Raw genomic sequence first — 18415 nt, 5'->3', positions numbered from 1 at the left:
CTGCCGTAAATCTTTGTTACAGCACTGGAATTAAAGTTATCTCAGTGCTTAGACCACATTTGAGGGGGCGGTGGGGTAGCCTAGTGATTAAAGCGTTGGCTCGTCACGCCGAAGACCCGGGTTCGAATCCCCACATGGGTACAATGTGTGAAGCCCATTTCCGGTGTCCCCCGCCATGATGTTGCTGGAATATTGCTAAAAGCGGCGTAAAACCAAACTCAGTCAGTCAGTCAGTCACATTTGAGAGCAGGGCTCAAGACAAACCGTATCTACCCAAACCTGATTTTGGTCTTTCGACAAGCATATGGCACTGCAGTGTTAGTACGATAATAGACACTACACACAGTGATTTGTTTGAGTGGCATTTTAGAAGTTGCTGGTATAGAGATGACACAACTTTATGGATGATCAACTTCTTTTTAACAGTATAAGAATCTATACCCGAAACATCGCTATTGTTAAAATAAAGAAGTTGATCATCCATAAAGTTGTGTCATCACTACACACAGTGTGATAATGTTAGACAAGCAGTTTATAATATGGCAAAGATATTCACACTGTCAGACAATAGGGTACGCGTGGTACTCCATTATACTGTCAACATAATATAATTAACATTTCACACATAAAATTGTGCATTGACACAGTGGCAAACAAGGGGGGGTTATTACAAAGGATAGCATGTTTAAGAAAACAGTATCTTATCTTCAGGACATGTTTGTGTAAGAACATTTTTCCACTGAGTGAAAAACGGAGCTGACACCTGGTTTTACAGGGCAGTGATCATCAACTTCCTGAATGACAGTACAATAAGTATTCCCATAATAAATAGCCCTGCCAGTGTTTGTTTGCCTCCTTCAGCAACATTACGGCCAAATGTTGGCAGCATGTAACATGTAACATGTGTTTGGTATTACACTTCCTCAGGAAAGTACAGATTCTAGTGCTTGTAACAGGTTGAGTATAATCCGGGATTCGAACCCACACCCTCAGAGTCAGGCATCTAATCTGCTGGAACACAAAGAGCAATCTAACCCACTCAGCCACCATGGCTGACGACCTGATCTATTCAGTAACCATTACTAGAAGTTACATAGTCTGCTGGAACCAATTCCAACTTTACTTTGACAAACCCAAGAGTGCGTGAGCAATGGAAAGGAACATTTCAATCACAGTCACCTGTCAACTGATCAAATCCATCAATCTTGAGGTCAATAGTACGAACACCCTTCTGTGTCTGAATTCTACTTTAGTACTTGAGGTTTGGTTTTTTAACAATAAGTTTGATGGATGGTTTTGAATACTGATAGGAAAACATGGAACTGAGTCAATAGGGTTGATAATCATGTTATTGCAATACTCAGGTGATATCTGTTATCAGGGTGCAATAATACGGTTTTCTCTTAGAGTGCCCGGACAAACCTAATACATTTGTACATAGGTTGTACAGTGAGAGAGTGAGTGAGTTTAGCATTACGCCACTTTTAAGCAATATTCCAGCAATATCGCGGCAGAACGAGGACCAGAAATGGGCTTCACACATGTAGCCATATGCCATGTGGGGAATTTGGCGTGACACTTTAACCACAAGGTTGCCCCACCGCCCAAGTTGTACAGCCACATGACAAAAAGTCAACTTGTTCAGGGCCCTGTAGAACTATGACAGAGTTACGATCATCTTAGCGATACCATCACTTTGTGCAACGGGCCCCAGGTCATAAGAAGAGATGGAAATGTTATTAAACAAGAATAATTTAACTAAGTGAAAATCAGTTCCAGATGCATATATTGTCCCAAGACAGTGGATAAACAATTGCAAATGAGGAGGATAATCGTTAGATCTCAATCAAACCTCATACACTGGGGACAGGGAGATTTAAAAGTGTTGCCAGGCAACAGGAGGGAAAACATGTCTGGATAATAAACTGCTGCCACCACAAGATCCCCAAAACAGAAGGGTTAAAGAGGGGCTACGGTTCTGACTGGCGGTCATTTGAAATTTGATTCAAATCATTGAGAAATCATGTCAGTCCAGCTCGGTTATATCATTTATATCAAGTTAAAGAGAATGTAAGAGAATTTATGGATGTCACATCTTTATTATGAAGAATACAATGTTTCAGAGTATATTCCTTCTGCTTCGTCACCTGATGAAGGAGTAGGAATACACACAAAAATGTCGTGTTCCTTATAATAATAAAGAAGCTGACATCCATAAAATATCACCTTTAATGTGTATCACTCCCAAATGCTGTTTACATACTTCATATTAACCTTGTAATAATTACTATTAATACAATGAGACAATGTCTCAGCTTCACAAATTACAACTTCTAGACCTAGCATGGAATGGGGACTGGAGGTGGTCTCCCTTTACGTTACCAAAGCCACAGACCGGACACACGTGGTGGAAGGATGAAGGACTTACAGGGTAAACATTATACACTGTCGATCACATGCACACAAGCTCATGGAAGCACCATCCAACTTATAAACAAAGCAGAAAGATAGATCAAGAAAATCACAACTAATCAAAAAGCTGATGTTTGAGATATGCTACAAGCGATATGTTATGTACAATATCAAACCATGACGATGTACGTGGACACTCTCCACTGAGGCTGACAACACACCTGACAGGGGACCAAGAGTGCTTCATGTCGGGATCAGATTTACACATTTCCTTATTCCACAATTTTATTCGAGTCACAGCTTGTTACAATGTGTGCTAGTGGTAACAAGATCAGTATCGGCATATATCAAGAAACCCAAAGGTATTTATCAGTATCAAAATAACAATAACGAATTTGTCAATATCCAGATAAACGTTTACTATTTGACAAGGGTTAACCTATTGTCCACATCAGAAAACAAGGTCACTTTTGGTCAATATCACAGTAAGGCCAGACCAATTTCATTTCTTGTTTTATGGATCCGCCGGTCGTAATTTTTCAAGAATAAGAAAAAAAATATATATTAATTTTCCCCGCTCAAAAAATAAAATCCTCATGTTTTTATTGGCCAAACATGTAAACTTACACGAAAAATTTTTTGGATTGTTTTTTGCACCATATACACTTCATAAATTGCCAAAAATAAAATACTTTTAGTATTTAAAAGGAATATTACTTTGACTGGTGATTTTTATGTTTAATTTTTTTCCCTCCTGCCTTTAGGTTTTCTGAGGACAAAAAACGTAAAACAGGAAATAAAATTGGTCTGGCCTAACAAGGATTCACAACTCCTCACCTTAAAAGATATTATGGGTTCACATTGTTAATACCAAAATGACAACAGACCACTGCTTGTCTGATTCAAAAATGAAAAAAGACCATTAACTGTCTGTATTAAAATAGCAAGGTCAATATTTGTCAATATAGAAGGGTCGGTGGGGTAGCCTAGTGGTTAAAAGCGTTGGCTCGTCACGCCGAATGGTATCGATTCCCATCATGGGCATGGGCAATGTGTTAAGCCCATTTCTGGTGTCCCCCTCCGTGATATTACTGGAATATTGCTAAAAGCGGCGTAAAACTAAACTCAGTCAGTCAGTCAGTCAGTCAGTCAATATAGAAAAAAATATATTTTGAATAAAAATTACGATTTCTTTATCAAGATAAAAATTCAGATTTGTCAATATAAAGAACAATCATGAGCTCATGTTTTGTCAATGTGATCGTAACAACAAGTCACCATTTGTCAATATCAAGATGACAATAGGTCAATATTTGTCAATATCAAGATAACAATAGGTCAATATTTGTCAATATCAAGATGACAATAGGTCAATATTTGTCAATATCAAGATAACAATAGGTCAATATTTGTCAATATCAAGATAACGATGTCACTATTTGTCAATATCAAGATAACAATAGGTCAATATTTGTCAATATCAAGATAACAATGTCACTATTTGTCAATATCAAGATAACAATAGGTCAATATTTGTCAATATCAAATTAACAATAGGTCACTATATATCAAGATCAAGATAACAAGACACATCCATGTGTCAAGGAACTATTTCTCAAAATCATGGTAACAAGCATTTGAAACAGAAGCATTTGAAATGACTTTCAGATGAATTTAAGCTATTATTCTAAATTAATATAATTCAATTATTTTAAATAAACAAACAGCAGCAAACACTCTGATCCCGACGGGCACTGGTACAAGGGGCACGTGGAGTCCAACTCACAAGAAGAAATTGTTGTTAAGACAATAGTATGTCACAAGGAAGGGAGATAACTCTGTGTGACAGTTGATGAAGGCTCTACATGAAATGTTAGCAGCATGTGGTCAGCAAACAAAAAAAATCAAGCTTTGATAAAAGTCTTATTTCCTCTTGCTTTTACCTTCTGGCTTGAACTCTGTTGATAAAGTGAATGAAATAGTTTGTCACACAACATAGCGGAACAGTCGCTGAAAGGAAGGCTACATCAATAGCTCTGCGGACAGAGGCTCTAAACTCAGGGAAACAAAGATCTAAGCCATGCAGAGTTGTCATCTCATGCTACCGTAAATATTCCAGTAAAAACACTTCAGCCTCTCAAGGTTGTATTTCCTGACTTTCAAACACAAAAACATGTGTTTACTTACAGACTGATTTTCATTTTATATTATGTTGCATCAAATTTCTGTAATAAAATTTTCAATGAAAGATATTTCCGAAGTATTGTGATATATTGCTATTTTCAAATTTCAGAAAGACTCTTGTCTATAGAATCCATTTTCAAATTTAAACTTACAACACAAATACATTTTTTAAAATTATATAATTTTCAAAATAAAACATAAAAATAGACAATATTTCCATATGCCACGGATTTAAGTAAATACGTTGCTAATTCTTAACTTTTCAGAAAGAAGTATTCTCTGTAAAACCAACATTCCTTAATTTCGAATTTATCTTTACAATACAAACACACATTTCTTGATTTAAATTTCTCTTAACACTTCAGATGTTGTGTGGTAATTGCTGGATTGGTTACGGTATTGTATTGAAGGTTTATCAAAAAACAAATAATGTCACAACAAGTATCAACATAAGTGTGAAACTAAAAACAACAAAAGCTACACTTAAAGAATCCTTCTACAATATTGTGTCATCTACCTTTCAATAACAGTAACAAAGTACTTAATCACAAATAATTAACACTAAAATCATTAAATCATTACATCCCTGAATTACAGTCTACAAAAGTTTCTTGCCACAGTGACATAATGATAAACAAATGAAATGGATGTAATTGATATTGGTCATTACAGGCTATACGTCATGCATCACTGAATGAGTTGGAATATATTCATATATAAGATGCATATGAGCTTTAAATATGACCATTTAAAAATAATCGTTAGAAAATATTTTACAAATTATGTTTTCATATACTTTACGTGAGAATGAATATTACTGTTACTTCTCGCATGTAACATAAATAGATATAACATGGTTTGAGAACATGAGATAAGGAGATATTGGTGATTAGTGCTATATTTAACGTGAATATAGATATGTACTATATCGCACCTTTGAAGTTTTTAACCCTCCCTTTCCTCATCATGGGTAGACAAAGCGGGATGTAGTGTTCGTGGCTGGAAACGATGCTCAGAAACTCGAACTTGAACTGATGAAGAATCTGAAACAATAAATTGAATTCATCCATTTGAGAGCCTCAAAAGGTACAAGATTTAATTAGTGTTATTTTCAGTGACAACCTCTCTGTATATAACTGAATATTATTGGGCATCCCTTGGGCTGCAAAATATATATATATTATCTGCATCCATTCTACACATATGTGCGTACTTGATGCACATTTCTGTCTCACATAGAACCCTGGGTTAAACTGGCAGCCAGATTGATTCATAAAAAAGTTGTTTGAAAATGACAGGACTTCCAATACACAGGGGTCTTGTCTCCTTATAAGGATTCTCCAAACTCCATCACCAGATTCAGAAAGCCTTGTTTCAGATCTCTAGGCTGAGGTTTACACAAACTGAGCCGAGATTCAACAGACTAGAGGTCATGAGTACTTGAGATAAATATTAGCCAATATATAACCAATGAGATGGAATTTGTACCATGATTCTATAGAATAATTGTAAATATGGAATATTCTAAATCCCATGTGCAGAATGTGGAAACATTTTAACCACTGTGCAGAATTTAAACCCGGGTCTTCGGTGACAAGCAAATATTGTAACCACTAGGCTATCCCCTGTGGGGAATTGAACCTGTTACTTCAGTGACAAGCAAACACTGTAACCACTAGGCTATCTTGCCATACTTACAAAAGAAACAAAACACAGTGAGTGAGTTTAGTGTTACGCCGCACTCAGCAATATTCCAGCTATATGGCAGCGGTCTGTAAATAATCGAGTCTGGACCAGACAATCCAGTGATCAACAGCATGAGCATTGATCTGCGCAATTGGGAACCGATGACACGTGTCAACCAAGTCAGCGAGCCTGACCACCCGATCCCATTAGTCGCCTCTTACGACAAGCATGGGTTACTGAAGATCAACATTCCACCCCAGACCTTCACGGGTTTCCTCACATTTGAGGATGGAATTCATGTTAAAGATCGGGATCCTGTTCCGCAAAGTGATTGCAGTGCAACAACTGGCCTAAGTTCATGTAGAATGTTCATGTAAAGTATGGAACCTACAGTTACGTTGTGGAATGAGACCAGGAAAGTGCCTTTATACAAAGCAATCTTAGTGCTAAGGTGACCCCAACTCCCATACCTTAACACAGACGTACGACAGTCGTAGCACTAAGATGATCGTAACTCCCATACCTTAACACAGACGTACGACAGTCGTAGGACTAAGGTGATCCCAACTCCCATCCTTTAACACACCGCGTCGACAGTTAGAAAGCACTAAGATGATCGTAACTCCCATACTTTAACACAGGCGTACACAGATGATAAGATGATCTCTCCCATACTTTAACACAGACGTACGACAGTCGTAGGACTAACGCATCACATTGTCATCAGACAGGCATGCAGTGTCAGTGGTTTAATTGATTTAGTCAAAGGAAACAATCCACACAATCAAACAAATTGGATGCATTTGTTAATTTGAGCATGTCTTTTACAGTTGCATTCCAAAAACAGAACAAAACTATCCAAAAAAAATATTTTACCGAACACATCGACCCCCTTTTGTGAGCATTCATATTTTGTAGAAAGAGTTAGTTTGGTTTAACACCACATTCAAAAACATTCCCGATGTATTGGAGCCTGTCATTTTGTAAGGAAGAGAATTTTTTATGGATGTCAACTTCTTTATTATGAGGACCACAACGTTTTGGAGTGAGTGAGTGAGTATGGTTTTACGCCGCTTTTTAGCAATATTCCAGCGATATCACGGCGGGGGACACCAGAAATGGGCTTCACACATTGTACCCATGTGGGGAATCGAACCCGGGTTGTTGGTGTGACGAGCGAACGCTTTAACCACTAGGCTACCACACCGCCCCACACAACGTTTTGGAGTATATGTTTCGTAGTGTTCCTCTTAATAGGAGTTTTTTTAGGTCTTAGACACAACAGCATTGAAATCACTTCCATGGGTTTCTGATATATTTAATTGACATCTCTTTTCGCTGCTTTTACAAATGGGTGATTTAAGAAGTTACCGGCAAATAAACTGGTGTTTATGGAAGCATATATGTAAGAAACAAAAATAACTTTGCAAACTGGTTATTTAAGCATTACCATACAAAAGACTGTAGACAGAAACACAAATAGTAACATCATTTACTGCAATGAAGCAACACAAGCCCTGCCTACTCAATTATCAGCCAATCAGAAAACAGTAATCTGTAAGTTTGTGAAAACATAAATTATGTACATGATTAATGTATAGATTTAAATACATGCAAAAAAGAATGTCTGGTTAGCCAATCAAATGCCATGGAATCATTCACAATTTCTATATTTCTCGAAGTAATCCATAATTCTGTACATCTGGTGGTTAGTGGATTCTCGTACTGATGTATGTTCAGAATAAAGGGACACCTCTATTCTACAAGCCACATCTCATTAGGTGAACACTGTTATTTGGCCACAGGTTGCTTGCCGACTTTTAAAGGTTGAGCCATGAGGCTCTGTAGCTCACCTGACTGTTGGGTTTTGTAACATGAAGAATTATTGCATAAATATTACTATCAGGAAAACCCAAACTAAAAAGTTGTTTTTTGGTTGTTTTTTTTGTTATTTACTGCCACACTTAGCAATATTCCAGCTATACGGTGGTGGTCTGTATATAATTGAGTCTGGACCAGACAATCCAGTGACAGACATCATGAGCATCCATCTACTCAACTGGGATACAATAACAGGCATCAACCAAGTCAACGAGAAACTGCCTCCTTCTTGACCTGGTCTCGTATTTCACTGTTATACAATGTTGAAATTATATTACATTGTTTCTGTCAAAGATTCATTAGGGGTTCATAACACCGTGATTTTACAAAGGTATATTGTCAGGAATGTCTTACTATCTGATGTAAGCATTTGTGTGGGAAACATGTGGTATGGAATCTACTAGAACAGCATAGATTAATACACCTGAGTATGGACACATATAATATATCATACATTTGTAGAGTGCCTCATATATCTATCTCAAAGATGCTCAGTGGCGCTAAGGTCAATATATACTGAGGGAAAAAATAAGGGATCACGTGAAAGCACAAGTGTTCCTTTATTTTTTTCCAGGTTTCTTCACAAGCGTTGTATAAAGGAACACTTGTGTTTTCACGTGATCCCTTATTTTTTTCCCTCAGTATATGTGCAAAGCATAGACATTTCCTATCCCGGTTAACCAAAGCTGACTGTATGAGGCACTAGAAGGTTAACTGTCATCTTATCCCATCGGGTACCCATTGACTGCAAGGTTATTATAACGTGCATGTGTGTTTAAGAGGACATACATAAAAAACTGTTAGGCCAACAGATGTATTGAAGGACGACACAACATGCCATGACATCACCTCATGAGAACCTTTGGTTCAGGTGACCTTTGAATGGACGACTACGTGGTGGCAACTTGTTATCTTCACAAAAACAACACTGTCAAAGAGTTTTCTTGTCTATCTAACATGGAATGTGTAAATTATTAATTTCTTAAGCAGGCTCACTAAAGAGTATTAAAGAGTATGGACATTTCATCAATTTTCCACAGATAACAAACAGCCACTTATCAGTATCTAGCTGCGGCAAGCGTACTAAATTCTTACCACCAAAAGTGTCGTGTCAACTGGACACGTGGAGTTCTTGCTCTGATCATACAGGTTCCAAAGTTCCTTAAAACATCACAGTAACAGTAACACAACGTAAACAAAAGTAAACGCCAACAGTAAAAACGGTCAACTTCAGACATAGGGAGCTTGTGTTAGTTATGCATCCTGAGCACCAAATCTTTTACAGACAAGAGAAGAAATGGACAGTGAGATAGGTCAGATTGATTATTTACAACCCTGGGACCCTTTCCACAAAGCACTGTACCATTACGCCATTCGTAAGCTAATGATGTAGTATTGTGTTACGACAGGTCGGAAAGTTACAAACGCTTTGTGACTCAGGACCCAGGTTTTTGCTGTTGAAATACACACCTTGTTGTTGGCCACATTGAAGATTTCGATGTACTTGGCCACCAACTTGAACACAAAACCTCTGTCCATCAGTGTGAAACAACTCTGAAACATAACATGATACGATTGACTGACTGACTGACTGACTGACTGAGTTTGGTTTTACGCCGCTTTTAGCAATATTCCAGCAACATCACGGCGGGGGGACACCAGAAATGGGCTTCACACATTGTACCCATGTGGGGATTCGAACCCGGGTCTTCGGCCTGACGGGCCAACGCTTTAACCACTAGGCTACCCCACGGCCCCTGGTACGATTGAATGAATGAGTGTATTGAAGAATGTTAGTTATGAAACATCACAATGATTGGATGAATGAGTGAATGTAAAATTAGTCTGTTGTTTAATGCGGTGTTCCAGGTGTCATTAACAAAGTCCGGACCAGACAATACAGTGATAGGCAAAGTTCCACATTGTTCAGTTACGATCCATTACAACATTATCGACAGATTTCTGCATCATTAGATGGATCATAAGTAGTTTGACTGATTACACTAAAGACAATTGTTACCATACTGATGACAGAAAGAAGTGTTTACCTTGACGAAGAATGCGAGGCTCCTGTTGGCGTTCTGCGTACCCTCCTCCTGGTGTCGCTGTGAGATGAGAGTCACTACGATCTGCAGCAGGTTCTGTACGCGGTACTGGTAGTCCGGGGAAAACCTCTCGTTCCTTGGCATCTGCAGCAGAGCAAATTACGTTATTTCTTTATTTTACTTTAAGTACAAATTCATAACTGTTTTAGGTTGAGTCCTATCCATGATTTGAACCCACACTCTCAGTAGAGGAGCAGTTGAGTATTATCATGAAACAAAAAATAATGCTGCATGAAATATAAGAAAGGCAGGATACTTTATTGACTTCCTTATTATATTATGATGCGGGTTTTAGCATAGATCCTTACATTGTGTCAAGCAATGGAATATGTGTAAACCATGCCATACTGTGGCATACTTCTGGTGAATATCAGGAAAAGATTCAATTGGGTAGAGTACCTATGACCTAGATCTTGACCCAAACTCTGACCTACACCTTGACCTATAAGTCACCTTGACCCTGTCAGGGTTAATCGGGCACTGTGTAGTATTTCTGACGAGTGTCATGAAAATCCTCACAATGACCTTGACCTATAACTAATCTTGACCCTGTCAGGGTTAATCGGGCACTGTGTAGTATTTCTGACGAGTGTCATGAAATTCCTCACAATGACCTTGACCCTTAACTCACCTTGACCCTGTCAGTGTCAATCAGGTACTGTGTCATACTCTTGATAAGTATCTCGAAGATGAACCAGGCGTGCTCCAAGAACTTGCGTATGACGAGTGGGTCAGCATTGGCCGGGCGCAGCATGGAAGTGAGGCTCCTAGCCAGTTCCTCATGGACTGTCTTCTGCTTACTGCCCTTCTGCACCGGGTCGGGACGGAAGATGTACTGTAACATTCAATCAGTAGGTAGCGTTACTGGCTGATACTACTACTACAGAGACAACTAGTTATGCTTAGTTGACAGCGAAGATGACTTCTGTTGAACATCTGAAGTTTTAGTTTTGGTGTTACTGCAGCCAGAAATACAGGAATTATGACAATGATGTAATAGAGGTTTCATATGAAATATTAGGATTCAGGAACAATATTCCAGCAATATTCAGGCGACCTGAAAATATCAACCACATATATCACATATCAACCAGACAAATTAGTAATTGAAAGTATGTGCTACAGTACAGACAGCAATTGCCCACCCGACTGACTGAATTACCCTATGGCAGTTAATGTTGCAGGTGGCAGCTACTAACCTTGACATATTTCTGTAGGAGTTCCTCCTTGCTGTTGTCATGAACTTCTGACACCACATGGATTAACACTCTGTGAACATAACATACACATCAGTGAGTGGTTGACTTGGAGCAGTATTTCTCTCGTATCAGAGTATGTCAGTTTACTGTTGAAATAACCCTAAAGTGGGTTGTACGTAATAGATGTCAACGAATTTGGCGGAACCCAAAAGTAATGGTACAGTACCGATGAGCATAATCAAAATCAGAGGTATTCAGTGATTCAAATGTATGATTGGCAGATCAATGAACAACCAGAAATTTGAGCAGAATATTATTGATCCCCAATATACCCACACAGATTCTGAATATTATTAAAATGTGTGGCAGATGTTTATGGATTGATCCAACATGGTCGCTAACAGTACCTGACGGCGTTGATGCCGACATCCTCGTTGGCGGTGCGGGCCAGGAGGTGGAAGAGCTGGTTGAGGAGGGTAGGTAGGAACTGGATGTAGACGGAGACCTCCACAGCCAGCAGGGACTGAAACACAGGCACACATCAGTAACCACGGCAACTCACAGTGAGAGAGTGAATGTGGTTTAACCTGCAAGCAATATTTCTTCCATATCAATTCAGCCTGTAAATGTTCAACTATGGACTAGGAAAACTGAGGTCTGAAATCATTTCCAGTTTCGTCTTGGCATCAACACGGAGCCTCATAGACATCAGCTATTACCGTAGCAGCTACACTTTGAAATATTCATTTTTGGGGACATACCATAACTTCACACATACTTACTGTCAGCCATGCAAAGGGAGGTAACTGTTCAGGGGAATGCATACCGACCAAATCTGCAGTATAACTTCACTGCTATAACTAGTGAGTGCGTGAGCATGGTTTTACGCTGCTTTCAGCAATATTCCAGCAATATCTTGGCGGGGGACACTAGAAATGAGCTTCACACATTGTACCCACTATAACTAATGTATCATTAAAATCACTTTGTAAATGGGGAGACAGGTTAAAGGAGTGAGTGATTATAGTTTTATGCCGCTGTTTGCGATATTCCAGCAATATCTTGGCAGGGGACACCAGAAATGGGCTTCACACTTTGTACCCACTATAACTAATGTATCACTAAAATCACTTTGTAAATGGGGAGACAGGTTAAAGGAGTGAGTGATTATAGTTTTATGCCGCTGTTTGCGATATTCCAGCAATATCTTGGCAGGGGACACCAGAAATGAGCTTCACACATTGTACCCACTATAACTAATGTATCACTAAAATCACTTTGTAAATGGGGAGACAGGTTAAAGGAGTGAGTGATTATAGTTTTATGCCACTGTTTGCGATATTCCAGCAATATCTTGGCAGGGGACACCAGAAATGAGCTTCACACATTGTACCCATGTGGGGAATCGAACCCGGGTCTTCAGCAAGACGAGAGAACACTTTAACCACTAGGCTACCCAACTGACCCCTGGTTAAAAATATCAATTCAGTATACTTTTTGCTCCAAATCTTTTTAAAATCTATCATTCTTTGTTAAGATTTTTACTTAAAAAAACAACATATCTATTTGTTTTTTTCCCCTGGCAAACTCATAAAAGAAATTACATAAAAAAGCCACTATTGTTTGGTCTTATTCACACTGAACACCTGAAAACTAGATAATGCAATGTAAGCATAAGATGTGAAGGCCATAATAAATGTTAACAGCTGAAGTCCGCAAATGAAATGACCATGCATTATTTCACAATTAAAACCAAGACAGCCATGCACACAATGTAGAAAGCAGCCATACAAGCTTCCTCAGCTAATGTTTCTTAAGCATAATGTAGATACATTGTTCATGTATATGATGCACTCAAAAATATGACAGCATTTCACAGCAGCAGTTGCACCAGACAACATTAACATTCTGTCTCCATCAACATACACAGTGATAAAATGGTCATGATCTAATAGTGAGTGAGTGAGTGAGTATGACTTAACGCCGCTTTTAGCAATATTCCAGCAATATCACGGCGGGGGACACCAGAAATGGGCTTCACATATTGTACCCATGTCTGGAATCGAACCTGGGTTTTCGGGCATGACGGGCCAACGCTTTAACCACTAGGCTGCCCCTCATGATCTAATACAGACATATGAAATATTTTTAAACTTTAAGAGATCCAAGCACAAATGTTTGTCCGTTAGGTTGGTTGTAATTCTCCTGTGTATTCTGTGAATTGAATTGAATCCTTTAATGAATTCAATTCATTATTCATAATCACTAAAATGGAATAAACATGGGTTAGGGTTCGGGCTAGAACGTAGAAAGTTCAAAAAGGAGTGTTTTTACTTGAATTTGGGAGCTGGTTATTGAACCAAGATATGCCAAAAGGAATATATGGACAGACAGGATAACAGCAGGCACTCTTATGTATTTAATTTTGCAGTAATGTAGTCACTGGTTATTGTAATAAATTTACATTATCAAAATAGACAAAACACGTTGAATAATTATTATGTCATTCTTTCAGTAAATATATTAAAATTTAATTGTACATCAGATTTATTTATTTATTTATTTATTTTTTTGATTCTCCATACATCCAGGTCATACATGACAGTTCATTACATAATGGGTTGGTATAAACACGATTCGCAAATATATACAAAGTCGATTTACAGGCAAATGTGCATTCAGGTGGAAATGAATAGGTACTTGAAAATATAATAGCAGTACATTATATATAGCGCTAGGTTAACAGAACAGATTGTGACATAGTGACCAAGTACATCAGACATTGACTTGTTATTGTATTCATTACCAAATATACTTATTTATTATATAGGTAGTATTTTTCCTGTCCCACAATTGGTCAAAATACCGTCACATGATTGACTACAAAACACGATATTGACTTGAGTTTTCTGATAAATTACGATATTGACTTGGGTTACTAAAAATAGACAAGGAATCCCGTACGAAGGGGCTTCCCCCGCTTTTCAGCCAATCAGATCACTCGGATAGATGGCACAATGTGTGCATTAAAAGTTTATGTTAAAACCCGTTTCTCTTTCATTATATAATAAAACAATTATAGACTCTTGTAGAGGTCGATATCGGTTTTTATTGACCTGAGTAAAACAATATCGACCGAGATTGCTTTTACTCAGGTCAATAAAAACCGATATCGACCTCTACAAGAGTCTATAATTGTATATTTGTTACCCAGTATTCATGATATGTATCATATTGGATTCTTTGCAGCCCTGATATATACAGAGATTATCCCTACTGTGGTGTATAATCCTCCATCAGAACCTGAAATGGGGTAATATCAGGTAGACATAACCCACATTACTTAGGTCAAGTGTCTCCTGTTTTTTACTGGGCCTTGTTCTAATAGAGTGAGTGAGTGAGTTTAGGTTTATGCCTCTTCTAGCAATATTCCAGCAATATCACGGCTGGGGAATCCAGAAATGGGCTTTAGACATTGTACCTGTGTGGGGAATAGAACCCGGGTCTTCTGCGTGATGAACGAACGCTTTAACCACTAGGCTATCCCATCGCCCCTCTAATAGAGACTCTTCGTAGGTAGTTTGTATGTAATATCCACCTGTCCCAGGATAACCCACAATAACAACCTGCTATGGGGTATATTAAGTGTTATTATTTGACACAGTGAATATGGTTGGGAACCTTACCCAGACCTCAATATGAAGTCATTCATGTGCAGTGAACTTGGACAAAGTACTGTGACTATGTGTCCCGGTCCACCCAGCTGTGAATGGGTACCTCGTAAGGATGAGAAGGCCACAATAACTCAGTGCGCCTAGTGACTGCAAGAGTTGTATGCTCCCCAGATTGATAACACGATGTGCCGTTGAGACTGACATCCAATGATTGAGGGAAAAAATACCAGCGCCTTGAGCAAGCACTAGTTGCCTGGATATGTGCACTATATAAATATCATATAATAAATTCCAATAAAACTGAATGAGAACTTAATCCAAGGCTAAGCTATCATCACACCTTAATCATTCCTGGTAAAATCTACATACTAAGTTGTGTTAATCCTATATTTTGATAACGAATATTGTTCTATATTACAAAATTATCTGTCAAGCTTTAATTTTTAATAAACAAACAATGATCAATAAGGTTTGAATGATCATGACAATGATGTCAGCTTAATATGGGAAAAATGGACATTCACCACACTGCTGAATCTACAATCAGATGTCATGTGAACAATCAGCTGATCCTAGTAAGTCTCAGGCAGGTAAGTGTACAAAGCCCAGAAGCAGAGATAATTAGGCTTCTAATGCTGGTGTTATGTAAACAGCTGAATGGCACAAATCTGGACATCAATTGATGCAATCCTACGGATAGAGAGTTGACCAGGAAAAGAACAGATAAACGAAAGTTTACAAAGCGACAGTATCTTCAGCTGTACCATTATTAATTGATCTGCAATAACATGGCAAAATAAAGAAGTAAAAACTGAAATATAGAAATAATATAAAAAAGTAATCCCAGTGAAGACCAGTAAAGTAAATAACAAAAGGAAAAAGAAAAGTGATTCTTGAAGTATCCCCATCAATCTGGCAGTGAACTCAAGTGCTGAGTTCTGGGTGTGCTGGGTGTGGGGGATTTGGGGAGGAAAACCTTAAAAAGTGATGACCCTGACACATTTTTTGTTTTCAAGGGGGCACCATGGATAAAACTCTCCTCCATCCTAACTTTTGAGAAACATTTAAAAACACTTATCCAGTCTTATTTATATTTTTAAAATGTAGGTCTGCAGATAGTAAATGAAGCACACAGAAAACAAATCTTTAGTTTCCTGTAATTTGGTTTCCTGTAATTTGATAACCATGTCTAGTTTACAACATACATCCTATCTAATCTAACACAATGAGTCTTTGATGCACTGATGCAAACAATGAAGTTTAAGCATCACACTTCATCTTCTGAAAACATATACTGTATTCACTGTGTTGAAAGAGGTGACTAACGGGATCGGGTAGTTAGGCTCTTTGACTTGTTTCACATGTCATCGTATCCCAATTACGTAGATTAATGCTCCTGCTGTTGATCATTGGATTGTCTGGTCCAGACTCAATTATTTACAGACCGCTGCCATATAGCTGTAATGTTGCCGAGTGCAGGGTTAAACAACAAACAAATAAATAAACACTGTATTTAGCACCTCCCTCAAATAATCATCCCCAATAACTTCTGAACCAAAGATATGTAAAGATATCTGTATAAGCATCCTAGGCCCCAAGACTGACGTGCAGATTTTCATGTAGATAGTTTACATTGTTTTACAGCAAACAGTGTAGGATTGAATGAGTGAGTGAGTGAGTTTTACGCCAGTTTTTAGTAATATTCCAGCAATATGACTGACTGACTGAGTTTGGTTTTACACCACTTTTAGCAATATTCCAGCAACATCATGGCGGGGGACACCAGAAATGGGCTTCACACATTGTACCCATGTGGGGATTCGAACCCGGGTCTTCGGCGTGACGAGCCAACGCTTTAACCATTAGGCTACCCCACCGCCCCTCCAGCAATATGAAGCTAGGGACACCAGAAATGGGCTTCACACACTGTACTCATATGACTTGACTTCAGTGTGACGAGGGAATGCTTTAACTTGCTAGGCTGTCCCATCTCCCCAGCGTAGATAGGAATGCAACTGCCTCATCACTATTATCGAAAATAGTTTAGTTTCCTTGAGACTTTGACTCACTGTGTTCTCTATTGGAAGATCTCTGACAAAACAATTCGAACAAACCTGAAGAGGTTGCTGATTCTATATTGACGAGACATAATATTATTATCTCTCATGAAAAAAGAATTAACTTTTTTTTTTTTTTTTAACACTCTCTTTTGTTATTTATTGTACTTGTTAATGCGAACACAGTAATACAAAACCCATATATCCCAGGATGCACAATTTCATCCTACAATGTTGGTTTTCAAACTTACTGCCTGTGAAACAATTATATACATTTTCAGCCAAAACATACGATTACTTCAAAAAAAGAAGATAAAATCCCACTACAAACATTTTACAAAAGATCCCACTTATTGGAAACAAAAAAAACAGCATTACAAAAAAAAAGAGGGAGTAGAAAACACCAAGTAGACAACAGGTAGGACAGGTCACATGACAGCATGTAAGAAATACCTTTATCAAGTTCGACAACCAATCAGAACTGTCGTCTGAATTCTCCGAATCGTCCGAGTCACTCTGATTTGTGGTGAAAAATTGCATACTTGTTTAAACTTAAATAGACCATGAGTTCATTACTAGTCATATGTACACAATAATAAGCACCTGTGAAGTATTGCGTCCAGCATACAGATTATACCTTTGTCTCCCGGAGCGGGATAGAGTTTCTACACCATGCATTAGTGATCTACTGGTATCTACAGCTACTGATGATAATGCAGTTATGAACGGTGCAATGAGTTAATGGATAAATATCAACCATGACACAATGATATAACATTGGATATGAACACGGACACCACTCAAAAGAAGTTACAAAACACTTGATTGTTTTCTTACGACTGTAGACATTCTGTTATAGGTGAGGTGAAATTGGGTTTAACTTCTGGCTTGAGAATATTTCGCTCATATGACGACGTCAAATTCTGTTATAAGTTAATAAGCAAGGTTTTGTGCCATTTTCAGCAATATTCCAGCAATATCACAGCAGGGGGCACCGGAAATAGCCTTCACACATTGAAGCCCTTGGGGAATCAAACCCTGGTCTATGGTGTGAAGAGCAAACACCTTAACAACGAGGCTATTCTGTTTCGGCTGGTGGGTGCTGTAACATTGTCTTCCAACTGTGAGTGTATACTATTGTACTTATTTTGAGTAGTGTCCACATCATACTTGACATGTCCTGCATGGATCTGAAGTGTTAGATTTTTGCAACAGAG

The 18415-nt window shown here is 38.2% G+C and overlaps 1 protein-coding gene across 16 annotated transcripts in view; it reads right to left on the bottom strand.

Moving 5' to 3' along the window:
• The window catches only part of LOC124277341 (dedicator of cytokinesis protein 9-like), a 186773-nt gene that overhangs the window by 63562 nt on the left and 104796 nt on the right, over positions 1 to 18415 (bottom strand). For 11 of the 16 annotated variants that reach the window (XM_046713045.1, XM_046713053.1, XM_046712995.1 and 8 more), the window contains exons 22-29: positions 17652 to 17714; positions 11875 to 11990; positions 11468 to 11537; positions 10900 to 11103; positions 10212 to 10352; positions 9634 to 9717; positions 5531 to 5639; positions 4356 to 4370 (exon numbers count right to left, since the gene is read on the bottom strand). In XM_046713045.1, the coding sequence (XP_046569001.1) occupies positions 4356 to 4370; positions 5531 to 5639; positions 9634 to 9717; positions 10212 to 10352; positions 10900 to 11103; positions 11468 to 11537; positions 11875 to 11990; positions 17652 to 17714 (802 nt within the window). The remainder of the gene's footprint in view (positions 1 to 4355; positions 4371 to 5530; positions 5640 to 9633; positions 9718 to 10211; positions 10353 to 10899; positions 11104 to 11467; positions 11538 to 11874; positions 11991 to 17651; positions 17715 to 18415) is intronic. The other 5 variants (XM_046713021.1, XM_046713117.1, XM_046713082.1 and 2 more) reach the window with 3 other exon arrangements.

The sequence above is a fragment of the Haliotis rubra genome, unplaced genomic scaffold (genome assembly GCF_003918875.1).
Source record: "Haliotis rubra isolate DU_JTF1 unplaced genomic scaffold, ASM391887v1 Scf106, whole genome shotgun sequence".
Classification (NCBI taxonomy): Eukaryota; Metazoa; Mollusca; class Gastropoda; order Lepetellida; family Haliotidae; genus Haliotis; species Haliotis rubra.
This window is presented reverse-complemented; position numbering and strand designations above follow the sequence as displayed.